The 23,569-nt window shown below is 40.3% G+C and overlaps 1 protein-coding gene across 1 annotated transcript in view; it reads left to right on the top strand.

The window, feature by feature from the left end:
- L3MBTL3 (L3MBTL histone methyl-lysine binding protein 3) overlaps positions 1-23,569 on the top strand; it is a 92,349-nt gene that overhangs the window by 10,579 nt on the left and 58,201 nt on the right. Inside the window, exons 3-5 of the mRNA XM_028142468.2 lie at positions 15,808-15,925; positions 22,440-22,551; positions 22,916-22,990. Of these exons, the coding sequence (XP_027998269.2) occupies positions 15,824-15,925; positions 22,440-22,551; positions 22,916-22,990 (289 nt within the window). The 5' untranslated portion in view covers positions 15,808-15,823. The remainder of the gene's footprint in view (positions 1-15,807; positions 15,926-22,439; positions 22,552-22,915; positions 22,991-23,569) is intronic.

Genomic DNA, 23,569 nt, shown 5'->3' with positions numbered 1-23,569 from the left:
GCATTGGCCTGCAGACTAAAAGATCCTGGGTTCGATTCCGGTCAAGGGCACTTGCCTGGGTTGCAGGCACAGTCCCCCCAGTAGGGGGCGTGCAGGAGTCAGCCAATGATTCTGTCTCATCATTGATGTTTTTATCTCTCCCTTTCCCTTCCTCTCTGAAATCAATAAAAAATATATATATATATATTTAAAAGCCCATAATGTCTACACTTAAAAACTACATATATATATATATATATATATATTTCATTTATTGACTGATTTACATTTTTTGATAACACAGAATTTCACATCTCTCCACACTTATCTACTATATATATAAAAGAATATATTCATCAGCAGTGCTATCATTACTGATGTTAAACTTGTTAACCAGAAGAGTATATCCATGTTTACAAATGAAGTGAAGAATCTCTTGATCCATTGGGTGGTTCTGTGTTGCAATGGGAGTTGCACAAATCTGTGGTACCACACGGCTTTAGTCTGACTTAGGATGCCATTGCATGCATTGATTACAGGGTAGACTATTTCTCCTTAATTGAAGCTCTTTTATCTAATAAGGTGTGTTTTGTTTTTTTTTTTGAGCATTTGTTATGTTCCAGGCCCTTTTAAGATTAGACCAGAGCTTTATGTTGTGTGTAATTTTATGGAATTAAACTAGGTCAGTTACTAGATCATTTTGACTAGGATTGTTCAGGCACCAAAATCAGTTGATTTTTTTTTTTCCCCCATCTGTTACACAGATTGAACCCTGAACTGTGAATTGAAATTCCTAAGTGGACACTCTGGTCTGGTTGTTAAATGATTTGAATAATTCACCCTATGGGTTTGTGGTCTTATTTAGTGGATTTGAGGCCTAGCTATTCAATCTTTTGATAAAGAGTTTAGCTACAAGTGGTTATCAAGATAAGCCCGAAGACATGACTTCTATGAGAAAAACAAAAATCTGGTCACATTTACTTTATTACATGCAAAAGAGAAATCAAGTGTAAATCTTTTAATTTTAGCTCTATGTTCAATGAAAGTATGAAGCTGAATAAGAAAAAACATATTACTACTCTTAGCATTTAAAATTTATGAAGTAAAATAAGAAAAAAGAATAAGATTCTACCTTTAGGTGTGTGTTTTAAATTTCAGTTCAGGCATATTTTGCATAAGCATTGAGATATCTGTGTCAGACAGGTTCTTGTTCTTTTAATGCCCTTTGAAATCCCTCTAATGGTGTAAAATTTCTATTATTATCCTGCTAGAGTAGTATGTTGATGACATGATAGTACTTTTCAGACTATTTCTGTTTTAAATTGAGGTATCTTTATAGCTGTACATTGAAAATGAACTTCAAATAAAAGCATTTGATGAGAATGTATTAAATATGCCATAGGCCTGTTTAATGTCAGTTTGTGATTTCATTTTCTATGTACTGTACTTTTTTTTTTTTTTCTCGAAAGGCATTTTTCATTTTCTGTTCCTCCTTTAGAGGAAGTATGTAGGTTAGGCCACAGAATCTCAAATAATTCATCCTTCGTACAGTAACAAACGGAAGGGCATGAAGTTGAGATTTTGTAAAGGTTCTCTTCAGTGACTAACCCTTTGCCTATAATCTCCATGGCAGAAAAAGTAACAAATCAGATAAGTGGAGTTATAAATAGGGTTGTTCTCACTAAAATATAACCACTAGATATGGCAAAGAAGTGTTTTTGAGAAAATATCAAGAAGGAGCCATCATAATAACTGGTTCCATATTTAAAGGAAGCATAGATTATTTGCCATTTGGGGGTGTCTACTATTTGAGGATAGATGTAGACAGAAGACTAAAGATTCTCAAGGGTTTGTTCTTGGCTCTTGATGGTACTAAGATTTCAGTTCTCACATCTAAATGATCTAGAATTTGCCTACCTAAAATCTATGAACTTGGGCCCTCGGGGCAGAATTTCACATCTCTCCACACAGATCTCAATTCCAGTATGAGTGCGATTCAGAGTTCTTATCAGTCAGGGTGAGTAGAATATCAAAGCTGGTATCTGTCATGCTTGATTTGAAAGGAACATTTTTCTTTGTAGCAATGTGTGTTTGTTGAGAGATGCTTCAAGTGTGAGTTTAGATTTTTCTCTCAGCCTATTGAATAAGCCTGTTTTAAGAGATTTGAATTTAACTTCTTTTGATGTGTTCTCCACTGACACTTAAGTAAGTAGTGTTTTTGGAACACTTAAATAAGGAGTGTTTTTGGAGCGGTAATGTTATGCTTCTGCCAAAGAGGTAAATAAATACTTAGCAGCTTAGTTGGTGGATAGAATTTTCACTGAAGAATAAGTGATAGATGGACAAATGAAGGTGTTTTTTTTTTTTTCCTGATTCTCCCTCTCTGTAATCCCCCTTTGTAGGGAACTAGCCTTGCATTTCCCCCCTTCTCTTTTATTTATTCATTTGAAACATTTTTGATGCTTATTTTAGATATTCAGGAAGGATAAAGAAATGAGGTCTCTTTCCTCCAAAGCCTCTCAGATGATCATGATACAGTGTAATATATATTATAATGGGGCATGGAATCTCTCTTTGCAGCTCTTCTTTTCTGGCAATTCATGTACATGCATTCGAGTACTCATACAGAGAGACTCTTACTGGAGTCATTCTAGTCCCCTTTGGGGAGGATCCATACCTTTCATCTCTTTTTCCTACTGACCTCTTGCTGTAATCTCCCACTGTGCTTTCTGTTTGCCTCTGCACCAGCTTTTTTAAAAGCAGGTTTTGGAACCAAAGTTGATAACGTGGGGAAGCTTTTATGCCTGCTCAGCAAAAATGTCACAGTGAGGTTATCAGTGGCCTAGTGTTGGGTTGTTATTCAGATATTAATGTCTTCCTAAGTTTGTTAAAATGTTCTTTCTAAGAGCTTGGCAAAAATGAGTAGTTACTGACTTTACATCCGTTTTCCAAATTCATTTTGAAATTTTACATGTCTGTGAAATCCCAGAGTCTTACCATCGTTCCCTTAACCCCCCTGCTTTCCCTGCCTTCATCTCTGGACTCCTGAGAAATCAAATGGGCTGGCGGTGCAGAGGTATTGGCCTTTGCACAGTCATCATTCCTCTGCTCTGGCTGCTTCAGACATCTGGTAAACCAGGGAGGGCCTGGAGGGAATGTGGACACTGGAGAGCAGCTTCTTTCTTTGCTTCAGAATAACTGTAGCTCTCGTGGACTGAGTGTCCACCATGTGCAAAGCACTCTAACATGGATAATTTTTTAAAAATTAAATCTCTATGAAGTAGATATTCCTATTATGTTTTTCAGCTGAAGGAGCTAAGTCTCAAGAGAGGTTAGGTATCTTGCCCAGCGTAATGCACCTAGTAAATTGTGAAGCCAGCATTTAAACCCAAGCACTCTGACTTCTGGAGCCTGTGCTTTTCTCACTGTTACAGCAGATTGGCTCCTACGTTGATCAAAATGCGTGTTGGGCACTGTGGTATAGTCTGAGGGGCACTGTCTTGGGAGGTAAAAGTCTGTTTGGGCTGGGTGACCTCATTTTTCTCACCTGTAACATTAGGATAAGAGTACTTGTCAGTCTTCAGCGGTAGTTGTGAGGGTCAGATAAGCTGGTATTGGTGAGATCCTTTAAATGACGAAGTATGGAAGAAACCCTTCTGCTCCAGGATGTCTGTGCCCCTTTCATGTGTGTTAGGCTATGGCCTTTGTCTGGCTATCCCTACATGGTCTTATTTGTGGGTATGTGACTTCTTTCTTTACCGGCTGGTACCTCTCTGGTGTCATGCAAAGGAGGCCATCAGAGAGTAAATTAAATAGTCCTAGACAGACCACGGGCCATATATTTCTCAGGATCATATATTTCTCTGGCCTGGACTTAAAGGACTACAGGCCCTGAGGTCATTCCCCAGTATTACACGCTGCAGATCTCCACACTGGGATGCGGGCTGGGAGCTCGGCCAGAAGGGAGCATCCCTGGAGTTGAACCTGACCTGAAGGTGAATAAATTATCTCCTGTAAAACACTGCCTACTTTTATGTTATTATCCGAATGTTTTCTCCATAGCTCAGCACTTTCCAAAAGCGGGCTTGCCTGGAACTCGATGCCCTGTGATGGCAGTCACAAGGCTAAGTGACTGTGGGAAACTGGCTTAGGCGGCAGCACTTCACAGCCTGCTGCACGGCTGCCGATGCGAGCTGTGCATCTCCCAGAGACCCCGAGGGGGTTGCAGATCCCTTTTCCCTTAAAGCTTTTCATCATGGCGTTGAATTAAAGGTCCCCTAGAAGGTAACTTTTGAGGAGCAGACTTTGGGACGTGCTGCCCTACCCTTCTCTCTCGCCTTCATGAAATGCCCTAGCCGGCAGTGTGTGGTGGGGCCAGCGGGGTGTCCAGCCCTCTCCCCACAGGCAGATCCTGCTGCATTACTGCAGATGTGTTGTTCTGGTAGGAAAGCTAGCAGTCTTTTCTGGAGCCAGGTAAATAAATATGAGGCCCACTTCTATGAAGGGGTGATGATGTTGTGATGTAGGTTTGAACACGGGGAGCCTACTACAAGAGATGCTATTGAAATAAAATGAAATGAAAGAGGGGGAGGGGAAAGCCGCTGTCTAACCTTTTAAGGTCACTGAGCAGTTCTCATGAACCCGAATAATTGTTAAACCAGATAATTATAATACAAAGTTAACATTTTACTGACTGCTTAGTATGTAATAGGCACCGGCTTATCTCATCTAATCGAATCCTTGTCATTGCCCAAAGAAGAAAAGTTATTCTCCACACTTTACAGATGGGGAAATGAAAACTTCAAGGGATTAATTGGTCTGAAGTCACAGAGCAGGTCACTGTCAAACTTTGCAAAGCAAAATGAGCAGGAGCAAAGGAAGGAAGGGTCTCAGGAAAGGGTGAGGGACGGAGAGAGGAACTTGTGAGCGTGTGGCAGGTTTGAGGATGATCCATGAAGTATCTGATTTGCTCCTGTGAAGGATGACAAGGAGTGGAGGCAGTTTTATATGTCACATTAATAAGGGTGCAGGCTTTTGCCCAGCCTGTGTGGCTCAGAGGTTGAGCATCGACTTATGAACCAGGAGGTCACTGTTCAATTCCATGTTAGGGCACATGCCTGAGTTTCGGGCCTGGTCCCCAGTAGGGGGCATGCAGGAGGCAGCCGATTGATGTTTCTACTCTCTCTCCCTCTCCCTTCTCTCTCTCTAAAGTCAATAAAAACATATTTAAAAAAATAAGGGTGCAGGCTTTTTAGGAGAGATTGCTGATGAATGACTTTTAGGACTTTAGAGTATATCACAATGTGCCAGATATAGCATTTGATTAGCAACTGATGTATTTCACAAAGTAAACCAAAAGCCAGTTGAGGGTATTAGAGTGGGCATCAGAGCCACAGGGCAGCTTCCCCCACAGTGGAGGTGGCTTTTCTTGTTGCTGCATTATACCCTTCTGCATAGTTGTCGTTGTTGTTACCTGCTTCATGATAATGATTTTAGGGTTGGCATTCCCGAGTCACTCTTAACAAAATGTGCATTGCCCTCTTAACCAAAACCTGGTAAGTTTAGTCTGTTGACACCAGACCCAGGTATGTCAGCCTGTCGTCTGAATGACAGAATTTTAATCTGATTCTCAGGTGCTGCTTTTTAAGGCGATATCTGTACACATTTTACAACCACTTGTGGCCACATCTCTGTACCTTATTTTTTTTCAGATGCACCTGTTAACACTATAAAATGCAACTCTCAAAAAGCAATTGTAAAATTAAAACTATTTAATTCGTCTTAGTGAATGTTAACTACCTATATGAAATATATAATCTCTGAAAACAATGGTTTGAGCAGGAATGGCCAGGCCACAGTTAGTACCCTTTCTTAGTAATCTTTAGTTCTCACCTTCTCTGCAGATCCAGACTTTTGATTTGTAGGCAAGGCCTGTCTTTCACATTAGGTTTGAGCATCCTAGATGGGGTTGCTTATCTTCCAGGGGACTGTCATCTCCTCTTCAGCTCAGCTCCAGGCAGGCTGTTGGTCTTGAATGTGCCGTTGGAGCTCAGCACTGGGGGAGTCCGCGCCTCGCTGAACCCCGTTTCATCCATTCCTGACGGATATGAGTGAAGGGATTGTATGAGGGGCAGATTATGAAGGACACACGAACTCTGTTTATCTCTGATCAGACTAACACAGTAGGCTCTTGACAGTTGTGAGGGACATATCACAAGACCATCACCAATTCTCAACTTGAAAAAATTCATTGTAGCACAAAATTCCTTCCTTCAGATTACTGAAGTGTAACTGAAAATGTAAATGATCTCTCTAGACCTTGACTACTTATCTCACTCGATGAGCAATTTTTGTACTGTCTGGAGCACTTATTGAAAGAAATTCACACATCCTTTCTACTTATTTCCTTTTGGAGCATTTGGTAGTTTTGTTCACACAAATGTGTCTGAGTCATCATTGCATTTGACATTTCAGTCTTTAATTTATCCGAAACTTCAATTTTGTGGCCAGGACCTATCACTTTCATAAATATTTCCATATTCCCCTCATTCTGTCATCAATGCTAGAATCAACTAGAAGTTAATTTTGTTTGTTTCATTTCTTAACAAGTAAAAAAGTTTTTATCACTTTATTGACAGTGGCCATAGCACTGAGACTAAGCACTCTGACTCAGGGCGAACCTGGACCTTGGCCGGTCCAGGCCACTTGCCCTTGCGTCTCACCTGTGTGTGATGCAGAATCATGTCACTGCAAAATGACAAATGACTCAATGTCCCTGGAACTTCAAATGTCACTCAGGAGTGGTAGAAACTATAAATGGTGAGCAAATGCCAAGGATCTGCTGTATATATTTTTCCCATACCTGAGCTGGGGAGAACTGAACTCTGCCCTTCCGTTTCTTACTGATCTGTGGAGCTGATGCATTTGCATGTACAGTTGAATACTTACTAGCAAATTACCCAGGAGCTTTGGGGAAGTTGATTTCTCTTACTGACTTCTAAACTGTAGCTTCAGTTGTTGGCTTCAATAACAAACGTGGGAAGACATGCCTTTTATAACATAAACTGTTTTATATAAATATGAAGCAGGATTTTAAAACTTCTTTTTAATTAAAAAAAATATTTTTAACATTCAGCAGATACAAAAGCATGTAGAGGGAGAAGGTTCCCCCCCAGAACTGTCTTTCAACAAACCATTGTCCCTTTCTGGAAGCAGCTAGTGTTACTGGTTTCCGACAGTCCTTCCAGAGATAGTCTATGCACATATAACCAGTATATATATTTATATATTACCCCTTTGTTTTATATAAAGGTAGTGTGTAGTTCCTGTATCTTGCACAAAATTAGTAGTATTAAAGACATCTGGGAGCTCTTTCTTTTTTATTGGATTTATTGGATGACATTGGTTTGCAAAACCATACAGGTTTCAAGTGTACAACTCAGCATAACATCATCTGCACACAGCATCGTGTGCCCATCTCTCCAAGCAGCGCCTCTTTCCATCCCCATTTTCCCTCCCTTTGCCCACCTGCACCTACTCCCACCCCCTTTTCTCTCTGGTAATCACCACAGTGTTGTCCTGTTCTCTGTGTCTATGTGATATATATATTGCTTAATCCCTTTACTTTGCTTCATCCAGTCCCTCAAAGCCCTCCCTCTGACAGCTCTCAGTCTGTTCCATATCTCCATGCCTCTGTTTCTATTTTGTCTTGGAGATCTTTCTATTATCTTAATATAAAGAGCTTCCTCATTTTATTTTTTACAATGGCATTATATACTACTAGAGGCCCAATGCATGAAATCTGTGCAAGGGGCTCGGCCCTCACAGCAGCGGCAGCTTGCCTGGGCCCTCGCAGCCCCGGCTTCGTCTGGAAGGTCGTCCGGAAGGTTGTTCGGCTGTCTGGTCTAAGTAGCATATTATGCTTTTATTATTATAGATTGTATGGATGTACCACAGTTGGCTTTTATCAATGGACATTTGTGTTGTTTCCATTTTTTTTTCTATATTCAGTGAGTAACCTTTTACATTTTCCTTTTATAAATATGTGCAAGTATCTGTAGAATACATTTCTAGGACTAGGATCGCTGAATTGTCAAATATGTACTTGAAAGTTGATCTCCATAGGGGTTGTTTCAATTTATAATGCTACCATCAATGTATGAGAGGGCCTGCTTCCCCATATTCTCATAACAGGATTTTTGAATGTAAGATATTAACTAGTTTCATCGCCATCTAATGTTTCTTGATTACCAGTGGTATATGGTGGGTTGGAACTTTCAGAGATTTATTTACATGAGAAATTGAGGAAGTTAGTTCATCTGTTACAGACAGTATTCCAAGAGGGAGTCAAGTTGCACAGCTTTGGTTTGGAGACAGTGGGTGGTACAGGAGACAGATGCAGGAGGTAATCCTGAGGATAGTGTTGTATGTCATTTAGTCTGTCCTCCAGGTCTTTTTATTGGAGGCTCAAGGCAAGAAAATTGTAATAAAAATTAGTAAAAGCTAAAGTGAACTGTTTCACAAAAAGGGGGCTTTGGGAGTGTAATACATTTGTACAGGTGCCAGCAGTAACGACCTCTGCCTTCAATAAAGCCATCTCCTTAATGAGGCATCCACAATGGACGCTGGTAGAAGCACACTGGATGTCAGTCCCTTTGATTTTAGACTCCTGTCAGCCATCGCATGTATGTTGGTGGGGATCAAAAGCTGCATTGGTGCATTTGCTGGGCATCTGGAGACCATTTGAATTTAGAAGAGATTAGGAGGCAACTGGTAGGTGTTGTCTGATAGCACAGAGGACCTGTCATGGTACACTTTTAAGGCACTTTCATAGGAAGTCCCAGCACCATTAACAAGAGATTTGGGATGGGATTTCTGCAGAGTGAGAAACACGGATTGTGACTTGTATTGTGAGTAACTGCTACCTGTTTTTTTCTGGCCCGTGGAATACAGGTTATTTGTGGGATAGTGCCAGGTAATAATCTATACTAATAAAAGGGTAATATGCTAATTAGACTGGGAGACCTTCCGGATGTTCTTCTGGACAAAGCCATGGTGGCAGGGCTGAGGTAGAGGCGGTTAGAGGCCAAGTGGGGAGGGCAGTTGTGGGTGATCAGGCTGGTAGAGGGTGGGGCCGTTGGGGGTAAGCAGAGCAGCAGGGGGGCCAGTTGGGGGCAAGCAGGCCCTCAGTAGGGGTTAGTTGGAGGTGATCAGGACAGTGGGGGGGGGCAGTTTGGAGTGAGCAGGCCCACAGAGGGGCAGTTAGGGGCAAGCAGGCCAGTGGGGAGGAAAGGTGGGGGCAAGTAGGCCAGCAGGGGGGGCAGTTGGGGGCGAGCAGGCCAACAGGCAGAGTGGTTAGGGGCAACCAGGTAGGCAGGCAGGCAGGTGAGCGGTTAGGGGCCATCAGTCCCGGATTGCGAGAGGGATGTCCGACTGCCCGTTTAGGCCCAATCCCTGTAAACCGGCAGTAGGACATCCTTTGAGGGGTCCCAGATTGGAGAGGGTGCAGGCCAGGCTGAGGGACTCCCCCCACCATGCCCGAATTTCATGCACCGGGCCTCTAGTTAAAACATAAAGCAGCATTTATAAATACTAACAAAAACTCCTTACCTCTTAGAAACAAGGTTGGTTGGAGTGAAAGGACTTTGTATGTTTGCACACACTTTTGGAGGATGAAAACTAGGGATAAAGGCTTAGGGTGGCATAGAAGTAGCTCCTGTTAAAATAATATTGGTTGTTGGCTATTCTGCATGATTAAGAGATTGTGGAAAAACACCTAATCTATCCTAGCTATTCATACTAATTGTGATAGTGAAAGTAGCCAGTGGCTTCAAAATTAGATCATGGGAAAGACAACATATTAAATATTTTCATGCTACAGTACTTTACACAAAATGTTCACAAACCTTAGAATAAAACAGTGGATGGAAACAGTTTTTATAAATTTTAGATACGTGTCTTAAGGGCAGAGAACACTGTGTAACATTACCAGTGTTTGATAGAGCAAAGGCTTATTCTAAATATTTCCTAAAACATGTAATGCAGGTTTTGTACAGTATAAGCTTTTAGATTTCTTCTACTTTTTTTTTTTAGATTTCTTCTACTTTTTGTTCCTCTTCCTAGACACAGGATTTTGCCGTTGTGAATTTTATACACATAGGTTTTAAAGTTAGAAAAGATGAAAAATCTACTTGTGTCGTATATGTGTCTTAATGCTGTTTTATCAATAGCATGCATTTTTTAAAAGGGTATGTGTTGCACTGATACACATAATTCAAGAACTTTGGTGCTAGCAGACTTGTTTCTGCATTTGCCATGTTCTAAGGAATAACGTAAGGGAAAGTAGGTTTCGCCAGATTCTCAGAGGGGACAGGATTCTACAAAGGTCAGGTAATGCCTGAGAACAATAGGCTGGGGTGGAATCAGGCCGACCTGGGTTGAAGTCCTGGTCGTACCACCAACTATGGTTTTGGCTGAGTTAGTGAACCTTTCTGAGGCTCACTTTCTTCAGTGTAGACTAAAAGCATAATACAACCTAACTCTTTGTGGGAAATACATGAATTAATGGATGCAAATTGCCTGTTGCTTTGATTCTTTTTCTGGAAGAATGTCAGAGGTCTAATTAATAAATGAGAAAGTATATGTATTATGTCTGGCATGGGCTATCTGGTGATTTGATGCTATTATTAATTATAGAGAAAGAACAGTAAAACTTTTTTTCAAGGATCACTCAAGTTTTACCCAGGTTAGCCACCAGGGGGAAATTATTCTGTCACTCTACTGTCTGTCAGAAAGAAGTTGCCATTCTTCCTCACTTAACAGGGAAGTCAGTTTTGTTCCTGATCTTTATCTGTTTAATGAGGTAGAGAATTTAAGTGCAGGTTAATTCACTTAACTTTTTTGCTATTTATTTTTATTTTTGTTAATCCTCACCCAAGGATATTTTTCCCATTGATTTTTTTTTAAACAGAGAGTGGAAGGGAGGTGTGTGGAGGGGAGAGAAATATCGATGTGAGAGAGACACATCGATTGGTTTCCTTCCGCACACACTCCGACAGGGGCTGGTGCACAGGAGGCAGACAATCAGTGCTTCTACCTCATCATTGATGTTTCTGTCTCTCCCTCTCCCTTCCTTTCTGAAATCAATAAAATAGTGTGCAATATTTTAAAAAAAATACACACTGTCATTATTCCTCTGAAAAAGCAATAGTATTTCTCCAATGTCATCAAATAGCCACCTGGCATTCATGTTTCCTCCTCTCCTTATAATCTTATTTTTTGAAAAATAGTTGACATCAGAGATCAAACAATATCTATGATTTGTGATATTGTCGTTAATATCTCTTAAATTTCTTTTCATCTAAATTTCAAATTTCCTCTTTCAAATATTTTGTTCATTCCTTGCCTGTGTGTGTGTGTGTGTGTGTGTGTGTGTGTGTGTGTAATAAAACAAGTTTTTATCCTATATGGTAGGATAATTGAAAATCTCAAAGTGCCATTATTTGTGTAGGTTACAGTTAATCAATATTTACTGTATTACAAATTAAAATACATAATTTAAACTATTTACTTATTTAAAAATAACAATAGTAAACCCATTACATTAGTGTATGTAAGCAGTTTTAATGAAACAAACATAGTTTCAAAATTAAAAGCACACTAAATAAGTACTACTGTTTTACATTTTTGTAAATCTCTTTAATGTCTGGCTTGATAGAAGATAGGTGGATTCTGATATTTGCTCCTGCATTCAATCTATTGCAATATGTTGTTTTGGTTGAAATTTATGGGGTTGGAAAAGGGAGGTGTATTTTCATTTAATGGTGGGTATTCTTCTTTGACACTACACCAAAACTTGACAGGTGGTAGCTCCTTTCCTTTTTTTAATCCTCACTCTAGGATATGTTTAGGGAGAGCAATAGAGGGGGCGGGGAGAAAAAGAGAGAGAGGTTGAGAGAGAAACATTGATCAGTTACCTCCTATATGTGCCCTGACCGGTGTTCAGACCCACAACCTACAGCCTTTTGGTGTACGGGATGACGGTCCAACCATTCAAGCCACCCTGCCAGGGCAACAAGTGGTAGTTTCTTAAATGTCAGTTGTAATGTGCCATTTGAAGCTCTGTTGATCAGCTTTTAATACTTCGTTACTTTAGAATCTATTGGTCTATCTTGCATTTTGAATGGATCCTTTACCCATGCATAATTTTGTAACATTAAGCATTGGTCATTTGGAAAATAACTGCTTTGCCAAGTTGTGCAGAGCTTCCAAATGTTGACAATATTTTATTGTGAAATATTTTAAAATCGTATTCATGAACATTACCACCCATCTCCTTAGAAAAGTCTTTAGCTGTTGGGAAGTTTCAAGCTCCTGGTAGTGGATACACGTTTTTCAAAAATTCTGATTTTCCCTTGAATGCTCAAATTGTATCATTAGCTACAAATTCTGTCAGCATTTTTCTTGATGTGACAGGCTCACTTCATTTATTTTTGACAAAGTATTTGCCAAATATTCAAACCTGAATAAACATAGTTTTGGAAATAAAAAATGGCTCTCTTTCCATGGAAAACAAAAATAGCTTATTCAGCTTGTATCTCAAACAGTTCTCAAGCTCTTTTCCTTGAGGCAACCACAGTGCTTTGGCACGCCCAACCACTTTGTGGTACTTACTTTATCATCACACAGAATATTAAAAGACTAGAGGCCTGGTGCACGAAATTCATGCACTCGGAGTGGGGGTCCCTCAGCCCGGATTGCACCCTCTCGCAGTCTGGGAGCCCTCAGGGGATGTCCAACTGTTGGCTTAGGGGGAGCGGGCCTAAGCCATCAGTCGGACATCCTTAGCGCTGCCGCGTGGAGGCAGGAGAGGCTCCCACCACCGTTGCTGTGCTAGCCAGCCATGAGCCCAGCTGTGGGAGCACACTGACCACCAGGGGACAGCTCCTGCATTGAGCATCTGCCCCCTGGTGGTCAGTGCATGTCATAGCAACCTGCCATTCTGTTGTTCGGCTGATTTGCATATTAGCCTTTTATTATATAGGATGTATATTCAGGTATCAAGACAAATATTTCATCAAGGATGGTCTTTAGTGAAACTGACATTTGTTTACTGTGAATGCAGGATGGTGAAGACAACAGTGGCAGCAGCTTTGCCCATTAATGCTTTTGTTCCATGAGTGCAAATGTCAACAGAGTGAGGGAGGCAATAATGCTTAGTATTTTTATGGAAACAGTGTTGACTTCTTGGACCTTTGTAAAGGGTCTCAGGGTCCCCCAGGGTCTGTGGCCTGTGCTTTGAGAAATGTTACTAAAGAGTTTCTGACAGTCCACATTTCGCTTCTGATATTTTTGTGGTGTGATTTAACGTGTTCCTTTGTTCCTGGTATTTTCTGTGAATAAACTTGATCAGATTAGGTTCGATCTTGTTTTTTCCTATCAATACTCCTTCATATATGGTTGTTTCTTAGAGCCATTAATTTATTATGTGTTGCAAATGGTTCTGTTTCAGTTCTGACATTTCTTTGTTTATTAGCAGGATTTCTTTCTAAAGGAAAATTTCCTCTCACCCAACTATTTATTACCCTGAGAAATAGTTTACATGGGTCTCATGATACAGGCAGGGTCAAATCCTTGTTTATTTTCCCAAATAGTGACTTGGTTACCATATATCCTCCCCAAAGGTGGCCAATAAAGTGTTCTAGGTTTGTTTTTTGTTTGGTTTTGAATATAATTATGAACTCGTGGATTTAAACTTATTTGATGTGTTTCAATTCAACGCAGCTAGAATCCTTTCCTGGGCCTGCAGGAGCCTCTTCAGTTGCTCCTGAGTTCTTTCGATCTGACCTCTGTTGTCCTTGATAGTTTCATTGTTTTTTTGTTTGACATGTTCTAGGCTCCTCTTGCACATTTTTTTTTTTTTTGCCAGAAATCACCTCCTTCTCCAGGAAGACCTCACAGGAGTGGTATTTAGAGATCACAGTTGGAGCTCTGGGCTGCTCGTTACTGTTGATGGGTGATTGTTTCTAGATTTTTTCAGTGGACAAAGCTAGAAAAATGCGTATTTTTAAAAGATAAAATGCATCACAAATTCATACTGACACTTTTATTCAGATTTAGGACTCATTGATCGTTCCCATTGCTTGTCAGTGACCTCAACATAACTTGTTTTGTCCCATACTACACAGAAAACAGTCTCAAAGAACAATATAATGCTGCCAATAACTATGATTATGAAAAAGTTAGTTTTGCAGCTTTTTAGAAAATTAAAATTAAGCATTATCATAGTTTAGCTAACTGAATTGGTTACCTTAACACAGCGTTATTATTGGTGTTTACTGTACATGTTGAGACTTTTTTTTTCTATTTCTGGGAATATCAAATTGGCAGATATTTCACCTGTATTAAGTAAATCAATTTATTGAAATAATCGATCATACTGTGCATTCATTATATTCATTCCTTTCTCTTTTTTATTATCCAAATGGTTCCTTTTTGTTTATTAAATATTTTCTATTCTTTATTCATACCTACTCTCTTTTCAGTGTTTCAAAACAAAAAAACTATTTAGAGGGCAAGGAATTATGTTCATACTAGAGGCCCGGTACATGAAAATTCATGCACTGGAGTGGGGGGTCCCTCAGCCCGGCCTGCCCCCTCTCACAGTCCAGGAGCCCTCAGGGGTGGGAGGCAACCTGGCGATCAGGGGAAGGTGACTCCCCCATCACACCTCTGCTGTTGCCACTGTTGGCAGTGCAAGTCTCGGCCAGCCCTGGTTACCTGAGCCTCAGGGCAGCCCTAGGCGGCTGGGCAGCTGCCAACCGAGGGTTGCCTGCGCCTCGGGCCGGCCCTGGGTGGCTGGGGGGCTGAGGGCTGGTACGACTGCACAGTGTGCCTGCTGCTCCCCAGCAGGGCTGAAAGGACTGGTGGACTCAGGCGGGGCTGAGGGGACTGGGCGGTGCCATCTTGTGGCTATGGGCTCTGCCATCTTTGTGATGGCATGATGATCAATTTGCATATTTCCTCTTTATTAGATAGGAGGGATGGCATCATGATTCTTTGGGTTTTATTTATTTATTTATTTATTTAAATATATTTTATTGATTTTTTACAGAGAGGAAGAGAAAGGAATTGAGAGTTAGAAACATCGATCAGCTGCCTCTTGCACACCCCCCACCGGGGATGTGCCCGCAACCAAGGCACACGCCCTTGACCGGAATCGAACCTGGGACCCTTGAGTCCACAGGCCGACGCTCTATCCACTGAGCCAAACCGGTTTCGGCTGGGTTTTATTTTTTATCCCAAAATATATTTTTATTAATTTCAGAGAGGAAGGGAGAAGGAGAGAGACAGAAACATCAGTGAAGAGAGAGAATCACTGATTGGCTTCCTCCTGCACGCCCACTACTGGGGATCAAGCCCACAACCCGGGTATGTGCCCTTGACTGGAATCAAACCTGGGAACCTTCAGTCCCCAGGCTGATGCTCTATCCACTGAGCCAAACTGGCTAGGGCATGATTCTTTGTTTTAAGTGAGTTTGCTATGAAAAAATGAATTTCTTTTTAAGACTAGAAATGTTTACTGTGATACTTTATAACTTATAAATTTTATTACTATTTTTCTGCTATAACTTACCATGGATTACATTATACAATAGTGCTGGTATTTTCTTAAGTAGTTATTTCTAGGTCTGTGGATATGAGATGTTATGATCAAGAAAATTATGTAAATAAAGGAAACTAAAATAATGACCACTGAAATAAAAACTGATTTATATGTGGAATTCCTCTCTCTCTTTCTTTCTTTCTTTTTTTTTTTTTTGCCTTCAGGTTAAAAAAATAAATCATGACTGAATCTGCCTCTAGCACAAGTGGTCAAGAGTTTGACGTATTCAGTGTTATGGACTGGAAAGATGGAGTAGGTACATTGCCAGGAAGTGACTTAAAGGTAAGCTATCTTTATTACGTACCATTTTATGTAATTATAAAAATTAAAGCTGAATATGTACGCAAACTAAGAATTAACAACGTTAAGCACAACGCTGTGTGTTTTATATGATACTCAGACCCCTACAATAAACTCTCACGACAGTTGGACATGCTTGTGGTTTGGCAGAAGCCTTTGTCACTTGGGGTGGAGACTAAGGAGTGTTTCGGCAGCATGTGCTCATTTTGCAGATAGTGAGTTACAGCTTCGAGGAGGATCGTCTCAGGTTTGACTCTCATGATGACCAACCAATGTGGCAGTGGTCGGTCAGAAAACCTGGCTTATATTTTGTAGTAATGGGCTTTATAAACTTAAGTAACCACACTCCCTGGGCCCTAGTTTTCTCATTTAAAAACTGGATAACGTTAAAATATTGATTTAAAAAACAGAATTATTTACCTCCCTTAAATTATTTACACCGTAAATATGGATTTTATATAATCACTTGTTCAAAATGACTGGTTCCCCCTGTACACCAGGCTGCTTTTCTGTGGATGAGAACTCTTCAGAGTGAGCCCTTCATGTGCCCCTTTTCTAGGTGCTCGCCCTGCCCCTTCCCCCCAGACCCCCAAGCCCACTCAGGGACCACATCTGTTGCCCCATGAAACATGGCTATGCAAGCACCCACCTGGGAAGTCAGCCGCCCTCACCTCTCATTTTAAATTTGCTTTTGCTCTGATCCTATCTCCAGGACCTTGAACCTGTCTGTGGCCTTTTGGACTTTGTGTTTGTACTTGGTCACTCAGGTGTTTGAACTTCCAATCTCCCTAACAGGCTGTTAGTTGGCTTACCTCTCTAATGCTTGGTGTTCTGTACTGTCTTGAATAGAATTTCCTGCCCCCTAATATTGGCTTCTTGTAATCCAACCCCTTTTAGCTGCCAAGCCTGCCCTAGTTCATTCTCACTGGTGAGATTTGGATCTGTTATTTAAGGAAACATACTTAGATTTTAGTTAGGTTAGGTGTAAATAAATAAGTGCCAACGTACCTTTCTGAGTTTAGCGTAACAGAAATATACTAGTGAGGTTTAGTGAAATCTGAAGAGGAGATTTGGTTTTAGTTTAAAATCTGTGTGACTTTAAACAAGTCAGTTGGTCTCCTTGGGCCAGTTTCCTTTTTGGTAAAATAAGAGATTAAATAAACACTAAAGATTTTATCTACTCTTAACATTCTTCAGCTGTTCATCTGGATTAGATATATTGGAAGTAGAGTCCTGGGATTTTTGAGAAAAAAGGAACTGTGTTTCAGACTCTGAAAACCTCAGCCACATATTAGCTATCTGAACCTTGTCAAGTTATTTAAATTCCCTGTTTCCGAATCTTTATCTGTAAAATGGAAATATGGGATCTATGTCATAAGGTGGTTATGAGGTGGTTGAAAAAAAATCTATAATAATAAAAGTGTAATATGCTAATTAGACTGGACAGCTGAACGACCTTCTGGACGTCCTTCCAGACGAAGCGTGGCGACAGGAGCCGAGGCAGAGGTGGTTAGGGGTGATGAGGCAGGCAGGCAGAGTGGTTAGGAACAATCAGGCAGGCAGGCAGGCAGGCAGGCAGGCAGGTGAGTGGTTAGGAGCCAGTGGTCCCAGATTGCGAGAGGGTGCAGGCCAGGCTGAGGGACAACCCCCACCCCCATGCACAAATTTCGTGCACCGGGCCTCTAGTGTATACATAAAAGACTTAAATTGTAGCTATTCAGGCTTTGTGATATATTGTGTGCCGCCCCCCCCCCCCCCCAAAACACACTTCGTTTTTCATTGCTGCATCCCCTTGTACATTTTAATCCCTTCTGAATGGCTTTTTTGGGTGTCAGGTAGATGACAAAATTTGTAACTTTTGTTTGGTTAGTTTTAACAATGAAGTATCATTTCTATCCCTAAGAAATTTAGATTGCCCAAAGGTTTTCTAAGCATTGGATTTTAGGAATAGTAAATAACCCATTACTTTTATTAAAGCAAGCAGATAATTAAGCCATTTAGTGGGTCTTATAATCTGGTCTTATTTGATTTTACTTTTAGGCTCATCTGATTGGACAGTTGTCATGTATTCAATTCACTTCATGCACTGTGGATAGTTTGATGCCTGTTAAAATAATAATTTAAAAACTGATTTTCTCCCTTTCTACCCTTTCCATCTAAGGAGATTCAGAGGCTAGCCAATTGATTATATTGCTTAGGATTTGTAATTCACTTGCTCCTTCTATTAAAATTCAAGCTGCTTAAGAGTACTGATTGAGAAATTAATTTTTCACAAATGTAAGATATTAGAAAGAACTTTGAATAAATCACGAAATTTACTCTCTCACATCATGCTTTGCCTGTTTGAAAACCTTAGCAATGCGTAATGTGTTCTTTTAAAATGTAAATTAGTATTTGTAGATTAATATCTCAGGGCCATCCCTGAGAACAGGCAGGTAGTGAGTGGAATGGGAAGATGTATGGTAGGGCTCCCTTTCCCTAAAGCAATTTCTCTACCTGAACTTCTCATGCTGTCTGAAATTTATCCGCAGAGAATTATTCCTCTGGGCCATAAGGATTTAGTCTTTCAGAGTCCCTGAGTAAAATGCAGATATACTCCTGAGAGCGATAGCATCTTATCTAGGAAGAATAGTTGCCATTTAATTTTGCACTCGGATGTCTAGTGTGACTCGACACGGTTAGCATTAAAATAAAGGAATTGAGAAAAAAGCAAGCTAGTGCAAAGGGTTAACTGAGAGCAGGACCTTGCAGCAGCAATGCAGAAGCCCAACTGGGAAACTCCCCGCTTTCCTGGTGCACAGTTGGCCTTGCCTTGGTTAGTGTTCAGACCAGTTTAGTTAGCAAATATCTTTGCCCTTGAAACAGATTGGTAAGTAGAACTCAGATTTCAGCATTAAAAATCATAAAACAAAAATAGGAATCTCAGTAGTGTCTTTTAATGATATGTTATTTAAGATAGGCAAAAATAGGCAAAGACCCTTTGCCTTTACAAGCAAAATAGAGACTTGAATCAATTAAAGGCAATTCAAGCCAAGACAGATAAACAGAACCTTTGGTACTCTTTATATATTTTAGAAGTAATTGTTTCTGATTGACCTGGATATATCATACCCACTTACAAAAAATGTTCCAGTGTCAGCTGATGTGCTCGATTTGCTTAATAAAGCACTTTGTAAAAGTTTATAATTTTGATATTCTTCGTTAGAATGGAATGACTATTTTCACATTGCTTTTTAGACTTCTGGGTTAAAAGAACTAATAACTTTAAAAACAAAAAAAAGAAATAAAATTGGTTATTTCAAGTTTTCATGGTTCCAAAGCCATTCATTACCAACTTCCAAACCTGAGCGTTTTGTTGGGGAAGGTGTCAGTCTCGCTGGAATTCCGCCTGTGGAGCCCAGTCCTGTTAACAGCACCTAACAGCCTGTGTGGTCCAACACTTTCTACAACAATAGTAATATTGTAGAAGACACAGTAAATCCAAATTGAGAAGCCAGAAAAAAAAATTGATTCCTGTGTCTTTGCATATGATAAAAGACATTAAAAACACTTGGAGGTTAATTTTTGAGATAAAGTAACCAGTTAGAGTAGATGTCCTTTACTCTTCAGGGCGAATGGATGCCTTTGAAAATACGATGAACCTTATGAGCCCTATCCTCAGGAAAATATATATGTGCCAATCTCACAATTAGGCGTATATTTCATGGGACCCATTGACCCCTAAAGTCCATCCATCCATGGATCCCTGGCTCACAGGAGTCAACTGTTTCCCTAAGTGCCATTGCATCTTTACTGTGCTTAAACTATAGGTCAGTTATAGGCATTAGATATTAGGAGAAGGAGAAGATTATTGGGATTAAATGTATTGTGGGATTATGACCTTTGAACTTTGAAAGTATTTGAGCTAAAAGCTTCCAGGGGTCATAGGTCCGAATTCCTATTAGAAGACTCCACTTAGTGGTGCTCTCATTCTAGGTGTTTGAATTGCCGGGTGGTTTGTAGCTTAGCAGCAATTTGGACATTTACGCCCCAGGAGACTTTCTTTGTAATGTTGTGAATGTTTGGTGCTATTTCTTCCATTTTGTAACTGTCCGATAAATATACATTAACATCAACACATAATAAAAGTGAAAATTGCTTTCCTGGATTGAATAATAAGGTGTATGCCTGTTTTTGTGTGTGTTTTAAAATTTTTCATTAGAATTGATATTCTATCATATTCTTTAATGTCATTAATTAATAATCATTATAAGACTTGTTTTTTCTACTCTTGCCCAGTAGATGGTACTGTCAGCTTTATTTTGAAATATTCTGTTTTCATACTTGATCATTTTAAAATTAATTTCCCCAAAAAAAGTAAAGTTATTTTTAGGTCTTTTTCATCCAGTTAACTTTTTGGAATTTCTTAGACTGACATTTGTAGGTGAACACACTAGGTAGAGTGTACACATTATCTAGAAATCTGTGTCTGAAATATGTAGTAAGGAGAAGACTACTTTCACTTTCCTAAACTAATTCAACTTGTTCAGTCTGGAAAGCATTTAATGATTGTGGACTATGTGCAGAAAATAATTTAAGGTGCTGTCTTCACCTGGTGGAAAGAATAAGATTTTTCTGACTTGAGTCTGAATCTAGTTTGGTAAAAATACACACTCTACTGGCATGTTGACCAAATCGAGTGTTTGGATTCAGAAATGGAAGGCCTTTTTAAAATACTATTTATTTGCATGTTCATATATATTTCTGTGAAAAAATACCTAAAAATTTTAAGCAAAAAGTTTTATTATCCCTTGGAATTTTATCTTTCATGCTCTTCATCACTTGTTAAAATAAGTAGATCAATGTCATTCTGTTTTATTGGAAAACAGAAGGAATACAGAAAACTTTGAACTTCATGAATGAGAGTAAATCTAGAGGATGGGGCCCCTTCAGCCTTAAACACACACACACACACACACACACACACACACACACTACAACCAGGCTATTACAGAAACATACTATGTGAAGTTTACCATGTAGTGAGAGGAAATTTTCAATACTTGGAGTCAAAATGTCCCAAAAATCAAATGCCCTTACTTTTTTTTTTAAAAAAATTATTTATTAAATTGATTAAGATGACATGATCAACATGAACAAATCAGTTTCATGTGTGAGTTTCTATGTTACATGGTGCAAATGCCCTTACTTTTAGTGATAAAATTGGCCTGGAGCTAGGAGACTTGTTCATAGGTATTGCCAGCTGTTTTGGAAGACTAGGGCGGGATGTAATGGAGAATTCAGAGAGTAGTGAAAGAAAGAGGAAGTGACCCTTGCTTCCACCTTCCTCCTTCACATCTTGGGATATAATGACATGGATATGCCAGTAATAATTTCTGGAACAGAGATACTCCTTTTCTCTGAACTAGGTGAGATCGATTTATTCCTGGGAAAGCAGTAATTTTGATTATCAAATAAACTGTAATGTAAGAAAATCAGTCTTAGCAAAACAACTAGAGGCCCAGTGCATGAATTCGTGCATGTGTGGGGTCCAGCCAGCCCACCCCAATTGGGACCTATCGGGACTGGGCCGGCCAGCCCTGCCCCCAATCAGGACAGTTGGCAGGCCTCAGTGTGCGTCATAGTGACGGGTCATTCCAGTTGTTCCAGTTGCTTGGCTTTTATAGATAGATAGATAGATAGATAGATAGATAGATAGATAGATAGATAGATAGATATAGATGGTGTTTGAAATTGCAGGTCATATAAGTGAGCTGGCTACTCTACAGAATGGTGCAGGGTTGGTTGTTTATGTCCTTAAGAAGTATCTTGCTGTTTTCTTCTATCCCCCTTCTCCAAATTCCAAAATTAGTAAAATGCAAAGGGTTTAATATCAGTAGAAGGCTTATCTACACTAATAAAAGAGAAAGATGCAAATTGACTGTACCTTCACAACACTCACCAGCCATTCAGGAGTGAGTATGCAAATTAACCCAATAAAGAGGGCAGGTTAATTTGCATATGCAGGCGTCGAGTGGCTGGGGGCGGGATGCTGGTGTCGTTGCCATGGCCTCTGCTCAGGGCCTCTGGGCAGTGTGGGAAGGCGGTGCCGGAGCAGAAAGAGACAGGGCCAGAGCAGAAAGGCAGTGCCGGCAGCCAGGGAAAGGAAGGCCCATTCTTGCACGAATCTTTGTGCATCGGGCTTCTAGTTTAGGTATAATAAAAGCGTAATATGCTAATTAGACCAGATGTCCTTCCAGACGACCTTCCGGACGAAGTCGGGGCTGCGAGGGAAGTTGGGTCTCGGGTGCCAGAGGGAAGCCGGTGCCAGCAGCCGGGGGAAAGAAGGCCTACTCTTGCATGAATTTTGTGCATCAGGCCTTTAGTCTAGATATAATTGTTTTAATTAATTTTTAACACATAATTTTTTTCTTAAAGACTATATGGGCCAGCCCTTAAATTACTGTTTTCTGAACACTTGTAAATTTTGCCTCTTTCTCTACCATGTTGTCACTAGTTTCGAGTAAATGAATTTGGAGCCCTGGAAGTTATAACAGATGAGAGTGAGATGGAAAGTGTTAAAAAGGCAACAGCTACCACAACTTGGATGGTGCCAACTGCTCAAGAAGGTAAGAATGGGTGCTCTGTATTGCCATTTCTTTCTTTTGAAAGTTTTAAAATAAGAATATCTAAGGTTTTATTGTAGGCTGGAACCTTGAAAATTCTGGGTGATCTTCATGTCACTTGTGCTTAGTAAATTTCTTGTAACGAAGCAGATGTGGAACTAGCTTTTATATTATAAAATAACCATTAACTGTCTTCTCTCCTAATGCCAGATCTGTAATAGCACCAGGTTAATTGGAAATTATCCAGTAAATCCATGTAATAGCCTACCCAGGTGATTTAGCCAAAAGCCTGCCACTTTTTTCTCATCTGCTCCGATGGTTGTAACTAACACCTATATGCTGATGACTCCTAAATCTATATCTCCAGCCCCGACCTCTCCCCCGAGCTCCAGGCCCGTATTTCCACCTGCCTACTGGACATCTCCACCCGGATGTCCCACAGGTACCTCAAACGCCACATGTCTGAACTGCGATTCATTTTCTATTTCTTTCTCCCCTCCCCCCAAACCTGCTCGCTCTTCTGTAACACATGGTTCAGTTGGTGGTAGCACCAACTACCCAGTTTAAGCAAGAAATCTAGGAGTCATCCTGAGTGTGTTCCCCCCCAGCCCGATAGCCTGTTACTTAATCCTCTTGGTGTTTTATTTCCTAAATATGTCTCAGATCTGGCCTTTTCTATCTATTGTCACTGCCACTGGCTTAATTTAGGTCCTTATCAACTATTGCCTGAACTAATGCAGACATCTCTGAAGAATCATTCTGCTTCTAATTTCGCCCAGTTCACCCTGTATACTGAACTTAGAGGAACTTGTGTAGATTGCTTCTCTGACACTTCACCATTCCTTTTTATCTCTAGCAAAACATACAGAGATCTGGGTGGCCTGCACCCACCTGCGTGCTTTATCTCTTTGCTTTCTGTTCTGTTCTTTGTACTTTGTGTTCTGGCAGTGCCAGCGGCACTGAGCTACCTGCAATTCTGCCAGCACATCCTGTGGCTTCATGCATCCTTGCCTTTGCTCAT

This window comes from Eptesicus fuscus, chromosome 10, assembly GCF_027574615.1.
Source record: "Eptesicus fuscus isolate TK198812 chromosome 10, DD_ASM_mEF_20220401, whole genome shotgun sequence".
Taxonomy (NCBI): domain Eukaryota; kingdom Metazoa; phylum Chordata; class Mammalia; order Chiroptera; family Vespertilionidae; genus Eptesicus; species Eptesicus fuscus.
Note: the sequence above shows the minus strand (reverse complement) of the source record. Positions and strands in the feature narration are given on the sequence as shown.